This window comes from Dermacentor albipictus, chromosome 4, assembly GCF_038994185.2.
Source record: "Dermacentor albipictus isolate Rhodes 1998 colony chromosome 4, USDA_Dalb.pri_finalv2, whole genome shotgun sequence".
In the NCBI taxonomy this organism is placed as follows: Eukaryota; Metazoa; Arthropoda; class Arachnida; order Ixodida; family Ixodidae; genus Dermacentor; species Dermacentor albipictus.
This window is the reverse complement of record NC_091824.1, coordinates 167782445-167807316: the sequence shown is the minus strand read 5'-3', so window position 1 is coordinate 167807316 and position 24872 is coordinate 167782445. Positions and strand designations below refer to the sequence as shown.

General features: G+C 50.0%; 1 protein-coding gene across 1 annotated transcript in view; it reads left to right on the top strand.

Annotated features, from left to right (window-relative positions):
* Positions 1-22126, top strand: part of LOC135910046 (B-cell lymphoma 3 protein-like) — a 30435-nt gene extending 8309 nt beyond the window's left edge. Inside the window, exons 2-5 of the mRNA XM_065442001.2 lie at positions 8132-8240; positions 19244-19445; positions 19991-20079; positions 21116-22126. Of these exons, the coding sequence (XP_065298073.1) occupies positions 8132-8240; positions 19244-19445; positions 19991-20079; positions 21116-21313 (598 nt within the window). The 3' untranslated portion in view covers positions 21314-22126. The remainder of the gene's footprint in view (positions 1-8131; positions 8241-19243; positions 19446-19990; positions 20080-21115) is intronic.
* The last annotated feature ends 2746 nt before the right edge of the window (positions 22127-24872 follow it).

Genomic DNA, 24872 nt, shown 5'->3' with positions numbered 1-24872 from the left:
TGACCGTGCGCACTGCTCGCTGGCTATCTTTCGGAGCGGTCTAAGCTCTTGTATCTGCTTCCGAAATGAGGAGCCCTCCCATTGCCGCATTACGAGGACGGACTGTCCACCCCCCCCCCCCCCCCGCCTCTTGCCGAACGCCCTCGCCGGCTGCGTCGCGCCGAGCCAACCATCGCGATCCCCGTGCGCCGCGCGGCTTCCAAGAAACGGCTCCCAGAAAACCCTGCACTCGACATGGCAAAGACGGGCCCGCACACGTTTCGACGGCGGCCTTCGACGCTCCAGAAATGCGCACGCGAGCCGCTGTCGATTTGAACGCCGCAGTTTCCTGGTTCAGTCCACAAACAACAAACGTGTGACGGAAAAAAAAAAGACCAAGAAATGAATAAAGTACGGGCGACGCAGAAGCCGCGAGATATATGGTCTCTGCGCCCTACGTTATCTCCTGCATCGTCGTCGGCTCGAATCCGATTATTGGCGTGTAGGGGTACGGAGTGCGCAATTGCGATTCCGCGAAGCGCCTATCGCGAGTGCGTCCCCAGGTGGTTTCCCCAACACGCGCACGCGACTGCCATTAGAACAACGCGCTTCATTCCTTGAACACAGCGAGAGAAAAAAACGTCACCGCCGTGTTAAGGGGGTTCTCCTGGCCTGCACTTCTCACCTGCAGACCACGCCATAAGAAAGTCTCCTTTTAGTGTACACTGGGCACGTGTTTTATACTCCGCCACCTTGCGCAACTAACACGCGTTATCCTCTTTTCTTTTCCTATTTCTTTTTTCGTTCTGTTCATTTTCTTCCTCTCTCTCCTTTATTTCTCACGCCTTCTGTAGATGAGTTCACCAAGAGCGAAGAAACGCGCTCTTCGAGTCGTTCATGCGGAAGTAGTGTAGCTCTACATCGTGAACGTGTTCTGTTCCTGCAATGGGAAATAGTCGTGCAGGTTGTTTGGCATTGCGCTATAGTAGCGGTTTAATTGGAACATTCGTGAGAAATAGTGAGCACTAACATCAGCTTAGCGCTCTGAAAAAGGCATTCTACGCCGGCTGAAAGTAAAACTGTCTGCAGGTGTACGGTCACATACAAGTAATTACAATTTCGGCACACATTAGTTTTGCGACATTTCATATGCTTCCAACAACTCGGTCGGTGTGTACATGAGTGCAATGCCGAGAGAGAGAGAGAGAGAGAGAGAAAAGAAAGCAAGATGAGATTATGCGAAATCTTTTTGTACAGAGTCGTGCGCATAATCAAATTGAAATGTGTGAGAGCATGCGGTAGCTTTTGGTACGCAGAAGGACAGCAGCCACCGAAGCCCGAAAAAGATATATGAAACGGACTCAATCTGCACAGCTGATGTCGAGGTCACGTGGACAGCTGAACTACATTGTTGAAAGCCAATGTTAGCTTAGGACGTGCCACCGGGGCTCCCTCTGAAGGAAAGAGCACAAGCATGGCGGTTTCTTCTTCTTTTTTTTTTCTTTTGCCCAAACTCAGAAACAGGAGGGTCCTCTTCAAACTGCGTACTCAATAGACAAGTGTATCTGCATGCGTGTACGCAGCTGACTGAGGCAGACAGCTGTCTTAAACGAGTCACACCCGTAAGACAAGCACGCATGCGCAATTATCTCGCGTAGTTTTTGTAATATTCCCTTTTCTTCTTCAATCTCCCTTTCGTTACTTGCTCGAACTTTTTTTTTTCTTACTCTCTCTCGTGTACTTCGCCACGCGGGAAAGTTGGCGCTTCAACGCGTGTTTCTGATTTCATACGTCTCGTTACGTCGCGTTCAGTTGGAAGACCTCATATTTCTTCTGCGTTTCCTGCCCGAACGCTGTCATTAGGCTCGGGATCCCCTCGGCTCCTCGTAATAGCCGCCGTGACATCAGCGTGCCGAGAATTTCCGCCCCTCTCGACGCAGGCGGAGGCTCTCGCCCAAGCTCCGGGGCACGCAAGTGGCCGCGCTCAAAGCCCGAGGACGAGCTACCTCCGATGCGCCGTCGACGATCCCTCGTGGCGACGGCGCCACGGCGAAGCGGTCTTTAAGAACCGCTCCGCTTAGTCGATAATTACCGAAACAGAGAAAAGACACGGGTAATTGAGAAGACGTGTCCTTTGCGATGGTTAACTAGCATAAGACGGGTTTAAACCAAGCCAACCAGCCCAAAACAACACCTTGAGGGTCGGAGATTCGCTCGCACATAAATCGCAAGTCGTGGGAGTGGCCCACAGGAAGGAGGCACAGTTCCGTCGCAGCAGCTAAATGCGGCGCACCAACGCTTGTCTTCCGTTTTGTTTGCGGCTATGTTAACACCGTTCGACTGATACCATTACCTTGCAAGTTTATTCAAAAGGCAAAATGTATATCGTGCCCCTCTAAGACCACTACGATCGACAGCGGCCGAACACTTTAGCGCAGCACGATCGGCAGGGTTTCACGTTAAGGTGAAACACCGCGGCGTAACCGGCTGTGCACTGTCCTAAGGTACCAGGTGCGCCTCGCCAGAGGCGCGTGCGCACCTCGACCCTCGAGGCAGGCGCACCTGGATCGGGCTTTGTTCGCAGGGCGCACGGTCCATGCGACTAGCTTCGCGAGAGGCGCCGTAGTAAGCGGCGGCCGCGGCATGAATGGCCGGCGGTCGCGCCCTGGCACATTGCAAGAACGCGACGAGCACGTTGCGTGTCGGCAGTTGTCGGCCTTCCCCGACTTTCCTGCCCTGCCAGCGCTTTTACGAGCGCCTTCGCGGAGGAGGAAATGCTGCAGCGACCGCTACGACGGGGTGTGTGACGAGGTTACAAAAGGGGTAAGCCGGCGATTCGCGATCGCGCCAGACGGAGCGGCCGTATCGCGAACTGTGCGACAGCGAAGTTCCGGCCTCCTTCACTGTTCGAAATGCGTTAGACACGTGGGAACGGAGAAATTTAGCGTGTCCGCGTGAGACCATATGCAGCTCTGACGAATATGCGCGCCTTCTGTATACAAACGGCTGAAACTAACGATCTGTCATACCATAATGCTGACTGTTTACTTTCATTCGTCTTGCAAATGATACTCGTGTTCCGCGGCTGTCCCAGCAACTCCCCTTCGCTTAAGTAAACTCGAGCTAAAGTGCACAGTCGTTTTGTCATCCTGGTGTTTTTGCACGTTGTACCCGTTGCAAGAAACTCAGCATTTGTGTGCGACTACTTAGGATAGCAAATACAAATCGCCTGCACACACCACATCCCCACTAAGCTTTCTTCATCTCTTTTCTTTTTTTTAGCAGCAGTTTCGAGCCATACGTTCCACAAACGTCGCGCAAGTGTAGCAGTGAAGCCGCACTCCAAACAACCCCATGTGTCTTGCATTGAAGGTGGCACCTTCGAAACAGATCCTTTACGAACTCCACTCTAGAACAGTTTTCCACGGCGAGAAACAACAGCAAAAGGAGGGTGCTCTGATTTTATATAGTACCAGGCTTTGTGTAGAAAACGGCTCGTACGCCACCACCGGGCGGCGTCAGTAAGCGCCGTAGTTGGGAAACATAGCGAGCGGTCACCCCTCCACTTGCGCGACTCGCACCTCTGTTCGGCCAGCGAACGCCCCAGGAAGACCTCGCCTGACCGTGCCCGGCATCAGATGGGATGCCTGCACGCACACGCCTCGAGGCGCACGTAACAACCACGCGACCGGGCGACGGGGATTCCCCGCGCGCATGGCCACTGCCGGACGGGTTTCGGCGAGACGAGCTTGAGGTGTCGTCCATCTGCTTCGCTTCCCTCGCGCTCTTCGCTGGAGGTCGAGCTCTGCAATCTCCGGTGGCGGGAATACACACGGCGCAGCTCGGTCCACAGCGTGAATTGGGAGTGATATGTGACAGGAAAGTTAAAGTTATGACGGACAGTTCGCTTCTACATTACGTTTATATAAGCAGTGTGATCGGCAAGGTGATGGCACGCCGTCGAACGAATGTTTTCGCAGTATTAAAACGTCTTGCGTGCTGATAATTTCACAATACAAAATACGCCGCAAAAATCGTCACGGATAAAATGGAGAAAATAAAATAATTACGCGCTAAGTTAGCGCAGTAACGATGAAGACCATCACGTGAGCACCGCAAGCTACACTAGCATGTTTAATTAGAATTGAAAAGCAAAATGCAAACCGTTCATTCGGTGACATGCACAGGTCTCTCTCTCTCTCTTAACATATTTATCTCAGCCTTCAGGACAACAGTGTATGCGAATTACCAGTGTATTCCATTACATGTTTCGCGACAGGACTTTCTTGACGTGTCTTCGGAACTGGCATTTCAAATGTGCGCTAATATCATATAGAAAAGGAAAGGCAGTCTAGCAGGCGCATGTCCGGATGGCTACGCTATTCTGTGGGGGTGATAGGAGAATGGAAATAGAAGAGGTGGCGAGAAGTGATACTGTGCCCACACTTAAGTCCGCACTGCACTCCGTGTCGCTGAGCCCAGTCAACTTCATGAAGTGCCACAGTGCTCGATACCATCGCCTTCTTATCGCTAACGCGATGCACTAGGGAACTTTTGTCTCTTCGCTGGAAGGCCCGGTATTTCGGTTCTAGAAACTTTAGGCCAATTATTTTCGCTCCTTAATTGTCATTGATCCGGGCAGTGACCCGACTAACTTATCACCATGATCGACCAGTAGGCACGCCTAATGACACGGATGCACGGAACAAAACGATAACACTCGCACTACACCAACCCAGAATCATGTTTTATTTTTGAGTCCGAAACCACGATAGGTACGAAACAGGTTTGAGGTAATTACATACGGCACTGGGAACTGCTATTTTTAGGAGACTACAGCGTTCTATAAAAGACCTTTCGATGTCAAATCGCGAATCGGTAAACAAAATTCCAGTGTCGGGCTGCTAAGCACGAGGTCGCGGGATCGCATCCCAGCCACGGCGGCCGCATTTCGATGGGGGCGAAATGCGAAAGGACCTGTGTACTCAGATTTAGGTGCACATTAATGATACCCAGGTGGACCCAATTTCCGGAATCCCCCACTACGGTATGCCTCATAATCATATCGAGGTTTTGGGTCGAAAAACCCCATAATTTAATTTTTTAAAAACAAAATTCCCAGCCGGAAGACTTTCAAAATGTAGTTTCACTCGTTGCATTCATTACGTTTACTTGTCAGGGTTCGCGCTTTCTTCTTGCCGGAGTTATTATCTAAGCTGCGCCGATAGCCGCCGATAGCGCGGCGCCGCTCGCACGCCCCCGGTCAGTGTGCGATCGATATAGCGAGCGCAGTTTTATGTGGACTTGCACAATCTTAAGCTTGCGGTACACGAGCACGACCTTCGCTCGTCGAATTAGATGTCGGGGCTTACTGACTTACCGCGCATCTTGGTCGGCTTTCGGTTACCGTATTCACTCGTGCAAGGCCTGGTCTTGTCGCTAAGGACGCAGGGCGGTGAATAAGAACGAAAGGGAGAACGGAAAGACGGCAACCAACGGCCGACGCGAGGTATATACCACGTGATGTTCATGTCGAGGAGAAACGTATGAGTGTATACCCATCCACCTCTAACGTCGCAATAATCAACCTGCACAAGAAGACAGAGACGATACGTTTGGTCTCTGCCACGACCCTGTGCATTAATGAGCACGCCAATCTATTAAATCATCCCGAAGTTGCAATAATGCCCGACAGTTCGAATATAACGAACAATTTGTGCAATGTTTCTACCGATGTCATGCCCGCGAATTCAGATCTTCATGAAGTGGCGTCTATCTAAACGGTGCACAGAATTCGTTAGGTACGACAAACCACGTCGAAAAAAAATTGAAATAAAAAGAAAACGGAAACGTCGACCCGTTGTTTTTCTCGCCGGAAAGACGTCCGCGTCATTCACGCCCGGGGCTAACGTAAGTCCCAGTCCACGGCGGCCACGTGCAGTGCCCATCAATCACAACCAGACCACCTGTGAAGACCGCCGAGCACCTCTCTCATCGACGAGCGAATTGTTTTCTATCACGCGACACCATCGGCGGCTCGCGAGGAAATGGGGCCGCGTGAGCGAAGACACGCCACGAAAATATATGCCGTAATCGCGGAAAGCACAGGCGCCCTTCGGGCTGACATTTTTTTTTCTGCTGCAAAAAGCTAATAACGTTAGGCTTATATCAAAATAAATACAAATAAGCGAAAGCCCATTACACTCTGCCTGACCATGCAGCTGGATGGGCTGAGAACAGCCTTGGTTTTCCAGGGAATTTCCACGGCGTACTTTGGGAGCGTAATCAAAGGGCAATTAATACCGAATTATATTGTGTTCCTCACTGCTCCGTTCCCATTGTAATATGGCAAGCATTTACCTGCAATATTTCCGATACAAGCTTGAAGTGCCACTTTTCTCTCCCGTCTTTAACTAAGTTGGTCCCTCTATAGCCTCAATTTACTGGTGCACACTGTGTCCTTCAGTGTAGGAACTCAAGGCTTATCGAGTGCTTGAATACGTACTTTTTTATTTGACTGTATGAAACTGATTGCTTGAATATGACGACGACTGACACGCGCACGTGATGAACGGTCGTGAGTGATGTATGCACGAGAACTTTGCCGCGAACGTGTGCCTGTCAAGGGTGTAATCCTTCCCGTATACTAAAGCTATTTACGACGTCCAGCGCTCGTCCCGGTGCACTCGGAGCGCTCGTCCCGCAAACAAGCGAAATGCAAGTGGTTTCGGCCCAAAGACGTCTTGCATTTTTGTCGTTTGGGGTCGACGTCCATACTACTTTTCGCTATGATTAACTCCATCCAGACGATGCTTCCGTCAAGCCGCTGTCTTCGGTTCGTGTTTGCTCTTCCTTAGCGCAGTAAACATGTTTTACACGCGCGATCTTCCAGTGGAAAATGGCTTTTTAAAATGTCGCCTATAGACATTAGAGGGCAATAATCTTTCGCTTGTCTCCTTATATATATATATATATAGAAACGACAAGTGAGGGGTTTAACGAGGTAGTCCGATATTTATTAACCATGTCACGAGAAGCCAACAAAGAAAGACACCAAAGACAACATAAAGGAAATTACTTGTACTTACTAATTAAATTAGAAGTTTTAAGGTAATGGCAATGAAAGTGGGGTGAACAAACAACTTGCCGCCGATGGGGAACTATCCCAGGTCTTCGCATTACGTGTGCGATGCTCTAACCAACTGAGCTACCGCGGCGCCGTTTTCGCATCTACTTTCTTGGGAATTACAAGAACTAACCTTAGGAGTGTTAGCCAGTGCAACCACTCCTCCTATATATATATATATATATATATATATATATATATATATATATATATATATATATATATATATATATATATATATATATGAACAATGCGCAAGGCATTCTAACAGAATCTGAAAAAGGAACCTCGATATCAGAGCACCATGAATTACACGAGCACAGTTTCGAAGTTTCCTCCCTAACGCCGCCTGTTTATTGTATGTTTTCGTTCTTCTTTATATTCTTCTTGGCTGTTGTGAAGCAGAGCGCGGTCGCATATGAACAAGGTTGCGCGACCGGGAAAGCCGACTTTGTCGCACTGTATACGCACCCGCTCCAGCAGGACGCAAACGCGGAGTTTTGAAGACAGCGCATGACAGGCCAAGCGCGAAGCGAAGCGGAGGAAACGCAAAGAAATGGCACGCGGTGCGGAACGACGACCGAGGTGGCACGCCGCAACCACCACGGAACCACGATCTCTGAAGCGTGCCCTGATTGTGACGCTAGCTCGAAACCATCCGTACTATCTGCACGTGCAGGATACTTGGCGGTGAACTTGCTTTATCTCTGCTCTTGGTTTTCGTGGTTGTGCTTCCGATAGAGAACCGCTCGGTCGATCACCTTCGGGGCTACTTTCACTTTCGTGCAACTTGGCCGTAGTCATGTCTCGTTGATGCGACGGGCGTCCTGTCAATGCACTTACCAGCTATCCCACACAGAAAGTAATATATGCCGAAAGTGCTATGTCGAGAATACGGTGCTTGGACGTAGAAGCGACGTATAAATGCCACTCGGCAGCCACTATCTTACAGCTATATAGTCCATGTCAGCATTCTATATCGTTCCCATTCTTAAACAACAATTTTTTTTTCTGACTCACACGCAGGCCTCTGCACATCGCCGTGCTCCACGACGACATCACCCTAGTCCAGCGGCTCTGCCGACTCACCAGAGCGGCGGGTGCCAGCGTCGACGTATTGAACAGCCTCAGGCAGGTGAGAATAAAGCACTGGCGTCACCACTGTATGCCACCGTCAACGCTCAAAAAATATAATCCAAAGGTTATTACGTAAGTGACAGCAGCTGCCCTTGTATACACAGCGCGTGTAGCTATCCGCGTTCACTCTGACAGGCGCTTGAATGAAGCGTCAAGAGTGAGGTATACACTGTAAACACTGCAAGTAAGCAGAGCTCTGCGAGTCTATGTTTGTGTGTTGACACTGCGCCAGTGGGGGTAACGAAACGCCAATTACACTGCCTTAAAGCAGCACGCGGTCGCAACCCGAGCGACTCACAAGTATATGCCGTTGGGATAACCGTTTCAAGAAATCCCTTCTCATGTGCGTTAGTTAATGCAGCGCGGAACGTTACGTATTGCGTGCGTGTGTGGTTTGTAAAAAAGCAAATATGTCGTCGCCTAGCTGTCCGCGACAGAAATGAGTGCTTGCCTTACATTTCCCCGTCAATGCAGAGAAAAATTGTACCGCGAAAACATTGTTTCAGAAGTCAGAAAACGAGACAAAACGAGACAGAAAAACGAGACAACGAGACAAAAACAAAAAGACATTTAATACCCTTTCTAATAAAATCTAAGGACATATCTACTTACAACTATTAGATCAAAGTTGACAACATCTGTGCGAAACAAAACTCTAGAATATGCAGCAGAAATCGGCACAGATTGGAAATCAGTATAGATTCGAAATCGGCCACGATATTTGAACGTACTACCTTATGGCACGCTGAAAACGGTCGCGCACCACTCCGCGGTCTCTCGCGAACTCTGCGTTGACAATTGCGCAACCCGTCGGGAGAAAACGCAACTGTCGCCAGGAGCCTATGCGCAACGGAGGAAAAAGAAAGCCGGAAAGAAAGGCAGCCTCGATGTGAAGTCATTTTAATCAGCCAGCACACGTTCTCGTTTATTTTTTTTATGTTGTTTTTGAAGCCACGGTCGAAAAAACAAATTCTGAATTATCAATCGGCCCACTCCAAGCTCGTAAAAAGAGCTATAGCAAAAAACTGCATCCGCTCTGCTCTAGACAAGTCATGCGAACATCAAGTTCGTGACAGCGTCGACGCCCAGCTAAGGCGTCTGGAGAAGGCTGGGTTCCACGGAGAAATCGTGGCCTCGGTGGTAGAGAGCCAGATTCGCGAGGCAAAGGCTGGTGGGAGGCGCAGGCTGAAAAAAGACGCACGCCCGCAAAAGCGCCCTGTCGTAGTGCCCTATTGGCACCAGGTGTCTCACCGCCTCAAGAAGGTTGGCGACAGGTGCGGGGTGCGTGTTGTGTTTTCAGCACCGTAAAGCTGGGACGAATGTGTCGCCTTGTAAACCAATCCCAGAAGATACCAGCCTGCAAAATTAAGCACACCAAAGCCCTCGTTGAATGTGACGTCGGCGTTGTGTACAGTATTCCCCTCGCCTGTGGGAAATGCTATATCGGCCAAACCGGGCGCTGTCTGAATGAACGCTTGCTAGAGCATCGCAGGAATGCTACATCACTAAGTGGCGCTGGTCATTTAGCCGACCACATACGCCGTTGCTCGCACAAGCCAGCATGCGAGGCTTTTTTCGAACGAACACGCGTGTTGCGCAAATATAGCGATCAGAAACACCGGGAAATATTTGAAGCGTGTTGTATCTCCAATGCAAACGAGAACTGTGTCAGCGCTCCTTCTGTTGCACTCGGGACAAAAGAAATTGATTATCTCAGGGCAAACGGATGTGTCGAATCAGCTAGGCAGGGCGGGATATGAACAAGATTGTACTGAGTGACGTAAATAGAAGAGAGAAAAAAAGAGGGAAAAGTTTCTCATTTTATTCTTGTTTTGACACCTGTGATGACCTTTGCCTAGACCAAGGAAATATTTTTGAGTGGTCCTGCGCAGTAGCAGTCCCTCCCCCCCCCCCTTGTGTACATAAAGCACTGTTTCCAATGAATAAAACTCAGTTGAAGTCCGGCGTTCGTGTTGTCTTTCTCGCCTGGTCCTTGTTCAAATGTGCGCTGGAACTATGTTTCACAATGCTAATCATAACCAACTAGCCCAGCTGTCCATACTTAGTGATTTTTTTCAGTTTGAGTAGAGAGAGAGAGATAAAACTTTATTGTGTCCTTGATGGGGTTAAGGGGTGGCGGGGGTCGGGAGGCTAACCCCCAATCCCCCCCCTTCCTCAGACGGCGGCCAGTTCTTGCTTCCTGGCGGCGTCTTCGGCCATCCGGACGGCCCAGAGCTGCTCCTCTGGGTCCAAGCTGAGCAGCAATGTCTCCCACTGCTCGGCCGTACTAATGATGCGTGTGTTAGTGCGGGAGGTGTTGGTGGGTGAGGCTTTGGGGCATTGCCAAATAATATGATTGAGGTCGGCGCGGGCTTTGCACACTTTGCAGAGTGGTGAGTATGCATCGGGGTACATGTGGTTGTAAAGCACGGGGTTCGGAAAAGTTCGTGTCTGAAGGAGTCGCCAAGTGGTGGATTGAGACTTAGTCAGTGTTTTGTGTGCTGGGGGGTAGCGTAACCGCTCTCTGCGGTAGTGCAGTAGAATTTCACTGAACGTGACCATTCGGTCCCGCGCGTGACCGCGATGCAGAACAGAGGGCTGGTCGGGATCGGAAGACGCAGGAGAAGGATGATGCGCCCGGTGTGCGAGAGCTCGGGCGGCATCGTGGGCGGCTTCGTTTCCAGCCAGACCCGAGTGACCAGGGGCCCAGATGATCTGCACGCGGCGTTGCCTTGAGAGAGGAGTGCCAGAGAGAATCTTTTGCGCTTGGGGTGCTATCAGTCCTCTTGCGTAGTTACGAATGGCCGTTTTTGAGTCGCTGATGATGCAGTGTGCATTGGTAGCCGCGTAGGCTAAAGCGATGGCCGTTTCTTCGCCTACTTCGGGTTGCGTGGCGAATATTGATGCGGCCGCGGAGAGGTGGTACTGCGAACCCGCGACTGCGACTACCGCCATGGCGTTTTGGTTGGGGTAGTCTGCTGCGTCCACGTAGGTTACGTCAGCGGCTTGGTCGTAGCGCTTTTGTAGTTGTTTAGCTCTTTCTGCACGTCGCTCCGGATTGTGTTCAGGGTGCATATTACGAGGTATGGGCGGGATAACTAGCTGATCACGAATGTTTGGAGGGATGGGTACTTTTGGTCCGAATTGGGTGGTGTAGGTTATGCCTAGGGTGCCTAGAATGTGCCTGCCCGTGGTGGAATTGGCAAGTCGTTCGTATTGGCTAATACGGTGCGCTTCAATAAGCTCGTCTATGGTGTTATGAATGCCTAGGGCGTCCAGTTTCTCGTTAGAGGTGGTGATGGGAAGATGTAGGGCTTGTTTATAGGCCCTCTTGATCATGATATTGAGTTTGGACTTGTCAGTTGCATTGAGGCTAAGGTACGGGGCGACATAGGTGATCCTGCTCAAGGCGTAGGCGGTTACCAGGCGTATAAGGTTGCTTTCCTTCATGCCATGATGTCGATTTCCGATGCGTGCAATGAGGCGAGTGGTTTGGTGTACATGATTATCTAATTGCTTGAGTATCTCCGTGTTTCTGCCGTTTTGTTGGATGCGTAAGCCAAGGATACGAATGCTAGGTACTGTAGGTATGCGTTGCTGGTGCACGTGGAGTTCTATCTCGGGTGGGTGAGGGTCTGGACGTCGACCTCCCCAATTAGGCTTGTACAGAAGGAGCTCCGATTTCTGTGGGGAACACGCCAGGCCGCGCGGTTCTACGTATGCAACGACCTCGTTGATGGCTTGCTGCAGCGTGTCTTGGATGTCCCCGTCGCTGCCTCCGGTGACCCACAGGGTGATATCGTCTGCGTAGAGGCTATGCTTGAGGTTGGGGATGCTAGCTAATGCAGGCGGTAGTCCGAGCAAGGCCACGTTAAACAGAAAAGGGGATAGAACCGAACCTTGCGGCGTGCCTTTACTGCCGAAGTGAATAATTGGCGACTGCAACCCTCCAATGGTAATGGTGGCCGTGCGACCTGTAAGAAAATTCTTTACGTAGTTATAGGTTCGATGGCCAACCTGGAGTTGGGCCAGTTGGTTCAGTATGGCCTCATGCGTGACGTTATCGAAGGCCTTGGTTAGGTCTAGCCCCAAGATGGCTCTGGTGTCCAGCCTGGAGGTTTTGTCGCCATCGATAATTTGGTGCTTGAGCTGAATCATGATATCTTGAGCAGAAAGTTTCGGGCGGAAGCCAATCATGGTATTGGGGAAGAGGTCGTTGTCGTTCATATGTCTGTGTAAGCGTGTGAGGATGACGTGCTCGAGGACTTTTCCGACACATGAAGTCAGGGAGATAGGGCGGAGGTTTTCGAGTAGGAGGCGCTTCCCGGGTTTGGGAATCATAATAATTTTGCCTTCTTTCCATTGTGAGGGGAGGTTTCCAGTTTCCCAGTATTCGTTAAAATAAGCTGTGAGGGCTAGTATAGAATCCTCATCTAGGTTGCGAAGCATTTTATTAGTAATGCCATCAGGTCCCGGGGCTGAGTTAGGGCGGAGTGCGAGGATGGCTTCACGTACTTCTGCTGCTTCTATGGGCACGTCCAGGTGGTCGTTATCGGTGCCTGTGTATGGTGGAGCGGGTGTAGTAGGTTGAGGTCCTATGTATCGGTCTATCAATTCTTGAAGAACTTGTGCGTCCGTGCCAGAATGGGTGTGAATAATTTTTTGCAAGTTGTGCTGTTGTGTGTTCTTGCTGTTAGCCGGATCGAGGAGGCAACGGAGGATATTCCACGTTTTGGGCAGGTTTGGTTGCCGCTCCATGCTGTCGCATGTGCTGTGCCAATTTTGACGAGTAAGTTGTTGTGCGTAGTCTTCGATTTCAAGGGTGAGAGTGCTAATACGTTTCCTGAGCGTTCGGTTGAGCTTGTTGCGTTTGTATCTGCGTTGCAGACTGGCGAGGGCTTCCCACATATGCAGTAACTTGCTATCTGCCTCCTGCAGATTGGCTTCCTCAGGAACTAATTTAGTGGCTTTGCTCGCGTCTTGCAGCAAGGATGCGACCCAATCTTCGTAAGGGGGTTGGGTACCCGAGAAAGAGGTGAGGGCTCTGGCCTGCCGGAAAGCGTCCCAGTTCGTTATGTGGAGTTCACGACCCTTAGGCTTTCGCGGGCCCGCTCGAACTGTTGTTTGGATTAAATAGTGGTCACTGCCCAAGTTGTCTTGTGTGTTGATCCAGTCTGCTTGTGGAATTCGTTTTGCGAATGTCAAGTCCGGAGTAGTATCTCTGCTAACGCTGTTTCCCATACGAGTGGGAGAAGTTTGAGTAGCACTCAAGCTAAAGAGAAACCCTAGCAAGAGGGAATTAAAATAGATTAACATTTGTGCGCCCAGCAGAAGAGCACGCGCACACAAGAGGCTATATATTCACGTTACGGAATCTAGTGTATACATATACTTGCATGCCTCGCTATAACCACGAACGGTGCGAAAACAAGAGCTGGCGGCAGCAAATCTTGTCTATACCGCAAATACAGCTCGCACTTAGGGAACGTTCGTTATTGGTTGAAGGGGTCCATGCTCCGACCAATCTCAGACCAATAATAAATCTCACTCGCGTGCAAAAAGTTTTAAAAGGAACTCTGCTCGCCTATACATCTAGTTTCCATAAGTCGCCATCCACAACCATGCAGCATCGATTCTTAAACCGCTTGTTTTCACAAGTGGATCAGGCGATAATATTTTTACAGTGAAGCTGTTAGCCTCCCGTTGGTCACTATTTTTCGTGTCCATGTCCGTGGCAAAAATGTGGTCAGATCCCGCAGAATACCGGGCCGAGCGGCGGAAAGGTGAAGCAGACTTCAAGCACCCAGCAAAGTGTAGCGAAAAGTGCATACATTTTTTTTTTTAATCACGTGTGCAATATACAAAACATCATTCGTCTCAATAAAGAATAAGCCCAAAACAAGCATCCGAACCACATAATTGATGATAAGGCGCCACTGATACCAATGCGAAACACGTAGCAGTCCCCTCATATCTTTCCCGGTAAAGATTACTGTTGCGTAATGTGCCGCGGCGACGGCAGCTTGCGACGTACGAGTAAGGTCTCTAGCCTTCAGTATATAAAACAACTAGCCTAGCAACTGATTTCATTGTTTTTTGCAGCACCGCTATAGGTAGGCAACGCATAGTTAGCGCTTTCGAGGAGCAGCACGAACACGAGGAGCGGCAAAGGGAAAAAACAGAACAATAGGACCGGCCGCGGAGTACTGTCAAAATTACCATCACTCCCATTACTTTAAAGCAATAAGGCATTGCGTGCCCCCCCCCCCCCCCCCCCCCCCCTCAGCAGGTGTATTGGAGTACTATAGCCCAAACAGACGACACAAGAAGAAGAAACTGTGTCGTCTGTTTGGCGCTATAGTACTTCAGTAATGCACCAACTAGCCCAACAAAAAGTTTAGCAGTTGTATTGGTGGTTTTCAATAGCTTCGCTGGACATGCACTTTCGCAGGACATCCACTCCTCTCTTTGCAGTTGTTACAATCGTCAATCTTCAGAAGTGATTACAGGATGACTGTCCACCGAATCAGGTGAAGTACGGTAACAGAATAATGGCGAAACCGGCTCACAGAGTGAAGGGTGTGCAACGTAGTCGACTTGCAGTGAAATGTTCATTGTAAATTGGGAAGGACGACACAGCGCGTTTCCAATTTAATGAAATTTTGTGTTCTTGACTTCTGCAATATGGAGACACTCAGAGTACAAGAAAATAACGGACACAACTTGTTTCTCGTGAAAATAGCCTACCTACCATTATTATGATAGTCCACGATAAAAGAAAAATTCCGCATTCAAGGTACATCCTGGTAGCGCACAATGGCGCAATATTTCTTCCTTTAACACGGCCGTAATAGGCGTAACGTTGAATCTCGAACTCAAAATCGTACGACGGCACCGAACGTTACTGTTAACAAAGACAAAGAGAAACATGTCATTGGGAAACATGTCAAAGGGAAACATGCCCATTTCATTGCGATAGCAATGGACATTCCGGGCGCATCTTGGCCGTCGCCGTGATGTTCCGCGCAAAGTCCAATGGCGATACCACCGTCGCCGCGCGTCGTATGCCGCATGTGTGAGGGAAAGCACGCGAGGGAAGCCGACGATCGCGGCTCAATCTGGCGCGCGCGGAGAAAGAGGTGAGCAAACCCGCCGTCTTTCGTAGCAAGAGAGATAGAGGGAGGATAGTAGGGAGGGAGGGAGGTAGGGAGGGGAGGCGGCGTTGCGCTCCGGCAATAACTGCGAATTTCGCGACCGGCCGCAACGGGAACTGACGATCGCGGCTCAATCTTACGCGCCATATGTGGAGGAAAGCGGGGAGGCAGCGCGGGAGCGAGGTATAGGGGTGTGGTTTCGACTCCGCCAACAAGTGCGTACTTTGCACGGTCGCGTGCGCCATATCTTGAAAGGGATCTGCAGACAGCTCATACCTTTGTGCGCGCTGTGATCTAGCCGCTCTTGCGTTGAAGCGATAGACGGCACGAAGGTCACTTCGCTCGCTGCTGCTGCCGCGCTTACTCGCACCCGCGCTTTGACAGCCGATGCCCGCGCCCATCGAATGTGATGTGTTCATGCTTCCTTGTGTGCGCTGACAACAGGCTTGTTAATTCAGTTTGTAAGCAAAAAAAAATATGGGGTTTTACGCGCCAAAACCACGGTCTGATTATGAGGTACGAGGCGTAGTGGGGAACTTGGGAATAATTTGGACCAATAGGAGTCGTCTAACGTGCACCTAAATCTAAGTACACGGATGTTTTCGCATTTAGTTTTTATCGAAGCGCGAGTTAGTAAGCGAATGTTTCCAAGAGAACGGAAGCGCAGTCGAGGACGGCAGACGGCTATATAGGTGGGGCCTAACAGCGTTGTTAGGAAATTCGCGGGCGCTAGTTGGAATCGGTTGGCGTAGACAGGGGTAATTGGAGATCGCCGGGAGAGGCCTTCGTCCTGCAGTGGACATAAAATGGGCTGATGATGATGATGATGCTTCCAAGTTTATACGGCCGATAAAACTACTATCCTTACTTCGTATATAGCCGTCTACTAATTTGCTATCGCAATCGATGCTTCACCTTACGGGCGAAAGTGCGGCTTTTTTTTATTATCTAGTCATTTTCCCAGCATGAAATTCTCATCGTATGGTACACTTCTTTTAACACCTCTTCTTACCTCTTCTTGGGGGCGTGGAATTGCAAGCTTTCCTTTCACGAAATGAGTTCGAATGATGGATTAGGGAATAAGCGTTATCCCCTTTTTATCATGTTATGCGCTCGTTTTGACAAGCTTTCTATTCATTCTCCGTCTCCGCTGCGCGTGGCACAAATCATTTTTCTGTCTTTCTTTTTTTCGGTGGTGCGTTTAAATACGTCGCGCCTTCAAGGTTACGGGCGGCGACAACGCGCGATTCGTGGCTCTAGCCCGGTAGGCCGGAAAAACTTTGTAATTAACAGCCACACAGACCCCCATTACAGGAAAGAGTTACGGGCGAGTGCGGCAGGTCAAAAGATGGAGAAGGTACAAAAAAAATAATAATAAAACCAGCGAGGAAGCAGCCAGTGTTTGCGAAGCAGCCGCAGCAGCAGAAGCGCAGTCGGCGGAGAAGCGTGGCAGCTAATCCCCCACCCTCGCGAGACTCCACCCCTCAACCCTTCCTCGGGCCGAAGCACTCGGAAGAGGAGGTTTGCCGTCTTATCTTGATCGTCAATCCAGCACAGTGCGACCCTGTGCTACGTAATGGTCGGTTTTCCCAGGCGTCCACTCAAAGCGGAGGCAATGCGGTCGCTCACGAGGCCAGCAAAAGCAGAACAAAGGGGATGAAGTAACGAAAGGCGCGGCATCGTGCGGGCGAGGCAGGGGCAAGCGAGAGAGATAACTTTATTTTACCATCGGCTCTTTGTCCGATCCTCTGGCGCTGGTGACATGTCATGCGGTGCTTTGGGGTTGGGAAATCCCCAAGAAGTGCTGACTATACCCCACGAACAATGGGTGGAGATGTTTGGGGTGAAGTGGTCCAGCTCACCCAAGAGTGGAGATGGGATGGGGATGGTATTTGGATAAAATACGGCGAGGACTTATCGCGAGGACATGTAGGTGTGGGAGACGGTTGGGTAGTCTCTGCACATCTGGCAGGACGGGCCGGTGACACCGGCGGCATGTATAATATGTATGAAGGCAGGCTGGATTTCAAGAGGCCACAGCGCGAAATCTGGCGCCGCCGGTAGAGCCGAAGCCACTTTGAGTCGAAGAACACTTACGGCTAAGAAAGAAAAAAGGAAGGCGAGGGAGGCGAGCAAAAAGTCACTGGCTCGCTGGTAGTCTGTTTCTCGCCGCGTGTGCGATCATTGAAGCTCTTTTGTGAAGAGGAGCAACCGGCGGAACAGCTCCGGGGTTTTCCCCCCAGCCCGCTCCCGGCAACGACGACGATCGAAGCGGCGGCGCGGTTCATCTCCTTTTTGCAGCGCCGGCAGACACGGCCTGTGAAAAAGAGAACGCGTGCGCGCCCGACGCGTGGTTGGCGAAACAAAGAACGGAAAAACAACGAGCGAGCTATACGGGGCGGGTTGGAGGCGGAGCGTCCTCTCCGACAATGGGGCTTTCCCGCCACACCAGCGACTGTTGACCCTCCCAGCGCGGCGGCGGCAGCTGGGGCAAAATGCTGACATGAGGGACGCGATGTTAGGAGCGAGATCGAGGCCGGCGCACAAACGGGTCACGGTGAACGAACGCGCACTTCCGCTGGTAGTAGATGTGCGCGTAACTCGCGAGCCGTCTGCTCGCGAGGCGTGCCAGCGCCCACCGGAATCGGCCGGTCGGCAGCGCAGCAGCGGAGCAGCTCTCCACAAGAGTGTCCAGGCTCTGGAGCCTGCACGGCAGTCGCTGCTACAGTTGAAGCAGGACGATGGCCAGAGGGTGTAACGAGAAGGGACGAAGAGAGCTTTACCAGAACGGGACAAAGCCTACTATACCTTGCGGAAACTTGACGCACGGGCAGTGGCGTAGCTAGGTCCTCTGGAACCCGGGGCCCATAGGGCTTTTGTCACCCCCCCCGTCCCCGGGTGTAGTCGAGGAACGCGAGGATATCAACAAGTTCCGGGTGTCTTCAGACGTATATAACACCCCCCCTCCCCAACTGGCCCCTTGCACCCGGGGCCCAAGGCCCCCCCCCCCCCCCCCCCCCTGTTGCTACGCCACTGCGCACGGGTTTAACGCTTGTGTGGACTGCTTGACTGAAAGCCTGCGGATAATTCTACCAACTATGCGGTACCGCCCCTTCTGAAATGTAGCGGTTTGGCGGGGCTATAACCCTGAACTAGTGTTTTGGAACAGGCTGCCATAGATGCTGAGTCACAGTTGCGGCCACGTCGCGTTAATGAAGAATAAATGTATGGTAGTAATCAAATACCGTCCTAAAGGCAAAAGTTCAGAAGGGTATGTGACAGGGCGACCCACAAAAAGCATGCGAAAAGCAGCAGTCGAACGTATGTATGTATATATATATATATATATATATATATATAGTGACAAGGTATGTGGTGCCGCTGTTGCACATGGTGCGGTAGTGACGATAGTGCACCGCACTAACTCCGAGCGGCTTCAAAGGTGACTGCACAAACACGCAAGTGATGGATCGGCAGAAAACTGAACGAAATTGAGGCGCAGTGTGAAGCAGTGCCTGTCTTGTTCTCGGTGTGTCCCGTCTTCGTTACATTTACCCACTCGTAGTCGAATTGAGTAACTATGCAGTAGTATCTATCTATCTATCTATCTATCTATCTATCTATCTATCTATCTATCTATCTATCTATCTATCTATCTATCTATCTATCTATCTATCTATCTATCTATCTATCTATCTATCTATCTATCTATCTATCTATCTATCTATCTATCTTTTCTAAGACCTTCAGTTCATTATCAGGCGAACGTGCGTGCTTGCAGTATAGTGGCCCCAGCCAACTTAGCCCCGGCCCTCGTGCGTAATACGTGCCCCTCTGTCTCCGGCAGACGCCCTTGCACCTGGCGCTGATCGTGGGCAACGAGCCGGCCGTCGACGTGCTGCTGCGCGAGGGCGCCTCGGTGGTGCGCAGGGATCGCAACGGCAACACGCCGCTGCACCTGGCGCTCAAGTATCCCAGCCTGGGGTGCATGCGGCTCGTGCTCTCGCACCGGCAAGCGGCCAAGATCGTCGACGCGCCGGACTTCGATGGTGAGCAGCTGGTGCCCTCTAAATTTAAAGGAGCTTTCGCATACAGGTGCATACCAGTCATGTATACGCGTGGGCATTTAAAGTGCCAGCGTTGTTGGTGCCATACTGATGCCTACTTTAACGGTAGCGATACACGGGCAGGCTAAAAACTATGCATTCAAAAATTGGGAATGCGCCGGTCAACGCTACTCTGTGCTATGGGCTTAAGTGAATTAAGGGAGACGAGAGCGGGTAATAAAATATTAAATATAAAGTTGAAAAGAGTGAAATTAGAGATCGGAGGCGACAACACCGCAACAAACTTGCCAAGACTGGGATTCCGTCCCTCAATTACGGCTTTTCTCATAACCCGCTGTGTGGTTTAGGGACGTTCAACCAACAATTTATTTCTAATGAAAATGCCTAGGGACCTGACGAATTAGAATGAGCAGCATTATAGCTACTCTACTCGGATGTCCTATGCAATGCCGAATCGGCGGCGCACACTTATCACGTAAAAATGCTTAAAGATGGCGTTAAACAAACTTATATTATCTTGTTCGCAGGTTACTCCCCGCTGCATTTGGCAGTACTGCTCAACAAGCCAGAAGCGGTCAGTCTCCTAATCAAGGCCAACTGTGATATCAATGTTTCTGTAAGTATGTCGGGATTCTACCATCTCTTTATTTTCACATTAGCACCAATCACGTACCGCCCAGCCACAAAATGGGCCTTGTCTGACGTGGCTTGTAATGCGGAAGTCTGGGTGATCAAACACTGATTGAGCATAGCGTTTTGCATGAAGTGTACAAAGACTTCCCTTCTTATAGAACCGTTGCAATTTATACAGAAGCCCGCGCAAGATCAACATGGAAGGGAGGTGGGAGAGGGGCGTGCAGCGTGACTACAGACGAAGGAAACGAAGACTACACACATAGCGCACATTTTGATCTTATCACGAATCCAAATCATTTAGCCCGCTAAATGCGTTAGCGATTAGCAAAGTCCATGAAAAAACCTTTTCTAAAAAGAGGCTTCAGTCTAGACTATACAGAAGGGGATGGAAAACATCAGTCTTCCTCTATATTCAGAAAGCACTATCTAAGCGGTAATGTTGCAGGTCTTGCACTGAAATTCGTGCACTCAAAGCTAAGCCTAAAGTCATCGTTATAAATCATTTGACATACACTGCAAAAATGTCGGCTGTAGCAGGTTTCTCATAACCCGCTGTGTGGTTTAGGGACGTTCAACCAACAATGTATTTCTAATGAAAATGCCGAAGGACCTGACCAATTAGAATGAGCAGCATTATAGCTACACTACTTGAAGGCCCTAAGCAATGCCGAATCGGCGGCGTTTAGGACATCCTAAGCTTAGGAATCAGACGCTCAGCTCGTACAAGTCGTGCAGGAGCAAGTCGATAAAACCAGTTGCCGCTGTAGTGTGCGATTATATTACGGTGCTGCGTTCAGGCATGCGAGACAGCGTGACAACAGGCCTCTTGCGATGCCGGGAAGCAATTTACGGTGGTTGCAAAATGCTTAATACGATGCGAAAAACGTCCCACGGCCTTTAGAGCGGCCTAGGTACCGCGCGGAAAAATAAGTAAATTTGTTTCTCTTTTTTTTCTCGCGTCGTTGTGTACTGTCTTACACTCGTTTATGTCACACACCTCTCGCTTCCGTTCGCAGGACGGCCGGAGCGGGCGGACGCCGCTGTACCACGCCATCGCCCTGCAGCGCGAGCACCTAGTCAAGCAGCTCGTGTCGCACGGTGCCAGCATCGAGGCCCAAGACTACGCGGGACACTCGTGCCTCGCGCTCGCCAAAGAAGCCAAGAGCCCCTGCCTGTCCTTCCTCCAGGACAAAGGGTCGGCGCTCTGCAGCTGACCGCCACGGCGCACACGGCGCGGGGAAACACCGACTCGTATTCAAGCAACGGGCAGAGCCTTCGGCGCGGGATGCCGATGAACGGCGCAAGTGCCAACGCGATGCGCTGCCGACAAGGGCACACCACTGCAACTCTGCGGAGAAACGCGCATCAAGCGAGACCACGCGCGCTCAGTGATGCATAACTGCCAGCTATGCACCTGTGGTTAGCCACTCCTGGACTCTTTTCACCGGCTTGCAGAAGCCTTCAAAGTCCATATTGCTTGCTGCCATCTACAAACTCTACAATCCATCATACTCCCATCTTCCTTACGTAACGGCGCAAGTTGGGCCCGATTACAACGGCTAGTGAAGCTTGCTAAGTGAAACGTTTACAGCACTTTATTTTACACAAGCAAAAGCAGGCAAGGGTGGCACATTCCCACTTGGTCATGCAGTGTTTGAAGCCGAGTGCCATAGGTTTTACAAATGCACTGGGGTCCCAATGCTGCACTGCAGATATGCCCTCGGGAAGTTCCAGTCAGCATTGCAATGAAGGCTTTGCAAGCAAGGTAATTAAAGTGTTCTGGGAGAGCTATGCACAGTTTGCATATGCGGTCCAACTCCTACAGTGAAGACAAGCTCCTCACCTAGTAGCTGACGTGTGCAGCTACCTGTGCGTGAATGGAGGGACACTGAGAACATACCATCCTTCGAGAACGAACTTCCACAAAGTGTTGTGGTCCCGTGTGGGGAAAGTGTTTGTGATCCTGTTGAATGCAACTGCGCTGGCACTGGCATATTTATTAAAATTAAAAGGACTTTTGTCAAGTATTCTTGGTGTGCAATGACCAGTGTTTTTTTGAACCTCAAACGAAGATATCAGGTTTAATCCTCCGAAGCATCGAATGAGCACTAAAAGAAATGCAGAAGAATACAACGAATACATAAAGTTGTGGTACTAAAGTTTGAAACAGAGTTTAACAGAAAATGTTTAGATGAGGCTATGGTGAATACAGGCTTTAGTATGATCATCCTTATTTGCACAACATACCTTGAATTCAGCCATCAGCTTGAATGAGACTAATTGCTATGAGACGATTGCTATTGCTATGCAGGTTTCCCATTTTTAAAATTAAGGCATTGTTCTCCAAACACCCCATTTTCAAATGACATACACTCAAAGAAAAAGTATTCAGAGCATGAAGTTGAGGAAAAGTTGAAATTAGTTTACAGCTGCTCCAATCAACCTGGAATCAGGGATACACAGTGGTGGTCATATGGGATTGCGTGCACAGCCCATCTATTTTATAGCAGGCTGACGCATACATCATACCTAAATTATTTCACTGATCCTGTGCTCAGGAAAGGCACGTACCCAGGATTTTTTTTTCAGGGGTGGGGGGACCAACCCAGGGTTACATTCCTATGCAAATGAAAGGGGGGGGGGGGTCCGGGCTTTACTAGTACAAATGTGAATAATGCCCACTGTTCACCATAAAGACACGTAAATCCACAAAAGAGAAATTAAATAAGGTGTATCTCACAGGTACGCCTGTGAGATACACTTCTTTACTTGACAAACAAGGAACCACATCAAATGGTCTCGCGCAGGAAAGAAGTGCAGGAAGAACACTGCCAACAAGTAAATAAGCGAAAGTGTAAAATAAAAATTTCTAGTAGTGTTTTCTGAATTAGCTATGAAAGAACTATAGAGAAATATATATTTGCGGAAGGGTGCATCCTGCATCCTTAAAACATCCCTTAAAGTTTGAATAACAGCGCGTATAAACTGTTAGCGCTCTGTTCTCTCTTGTTTCCCCTCTGCTGTCCTTGCGCTGTCCTTTCAAACTTTAAAGCATATTTGTGGAACAATCAGAGTTCTTTTGAAGCCCTCGTTTACTGCTCTACCAAGTGCCAGAACCGACTCGTATCGTCATTGGGGAAGTTGCGCAACGATGCGTTGGCGCCAGTCCCGTACAACCGTGTAGAGCGCAGGTCGCTGCGGCTCGAGACGTACTGCGCCCACCGAGAAAGGTTAGAAAAACACCCCACATAAGCACAGCAGAGAAGTGGCTACGTCAGGCGGCTCGACTGATTATCTCATAACTGTAGAAGCGTCATTCAACGCACACAAAATCATGCTCCACTTCCGGTGGCGTTTTCTCTACTTCCTTTTAAAATAAAGTGATGTTGATCCATAAATATTTTCGCCAACGATGGTTAAATTTGTTAATTTTCACTTTTCCTTCCTGTTTGGCTGTTGCCTCGGCTCTCTTCCTTAGTAGATAGCTTAATTTCTCAACTCCTTGAAACTCTTGTGTTCAGTTGCCAATTTTGCCCGAAAAGTGCTGTACAATTAGGGAACAACCAGACGACGTAACGGGTGACATTCATATTGCCCATGGGTTTAACCGTTATTGCAAGGTTTCATGATAGATGCTGTTTCGCGTGATATTATTTTCCACTTTATTTAACCCATATCACGGGTTTTAGTGGTCGAGCTCCACCACTGGAAATGCTGGCGCCACCATCGACGTGATGTGGCATGAGGGATAACGTGGACACAGCGGCCGCGTCGGCTGCTTCGGAAGCGCCGAAGCAAGCTGAAAACGAAGGTTCAATGTCCTACCTGCGCTGCGGTTCTGATTAAGTGGTGAGGCTTTCCCGCCTTGGGTGTCTGCTTGACAACATTTGAAAACACTATAATAGATAGTGGCTGCCTTTAGAAGCGTGCAGCATGGTACGCAACCGTTCGGTGCCGCAGTTCCGGACGTACGCAACAGAGCCCGGTGTCAGCCTTATTCACACGCAGCCAAATGACAAGAAGCCACGTGAAGCTTGGCTCGCGCAACTTAGAACCGGCAAACAGCCATCGGCTACAACTCGGGTATACAGCTAGCACAGACGCGAGGAAGATTTCTGCTACGGCGCCGGGACTGTGCGATGTTCGAGGAACAGCAGAAAACGCGCAGTGAGACGCTCGCCCGCGCTCGCTGCCCGGCTAATGTCATAACAGTTTGGTCTATGAACTTGTTGATGCTAGATACTGGCAAGTTCACTATAATGGAAAGGGAGCGGTAAGAAGCACATTAAAAGAAGCCTGGCGTATGGTCATGTTTTGTGTTATGAATTAACGCACTGGATTACGATACAGACACAGCGGGAAATCGCACGCTGCAGAATCCCGGTAAACATTGAATCGTCGCGACGGCACATCACAGTCGCCATAGGCGTCGAAGTCTCTATAACGAAATTATTTTTGAACAGCTCTAATAGAATCCTCGCAACAATGGTCGCTTGTGTACTGTCAAACGCTCATATTCTGCGGCCTAAAGCTCACGGCACGGTGCGACAACGCGCTCCCAGCGGAAGCGAAACATTGTGCGCGGAAATGAATTCAGACGCCGTCGGTCGCTGCGAACGCGCGCGATCGCTGCATTAAGGCGTTATTCTGTTATGCTCCATTTGGTTATACAGACAGCCCACTATAAGAACATATTTCACATAGTTTTCTCTCAGCGCTTGCCTGTACCTTTCACGCAAGAAGCCGGTTCGGGAGACTCAATCGCGGCGATCG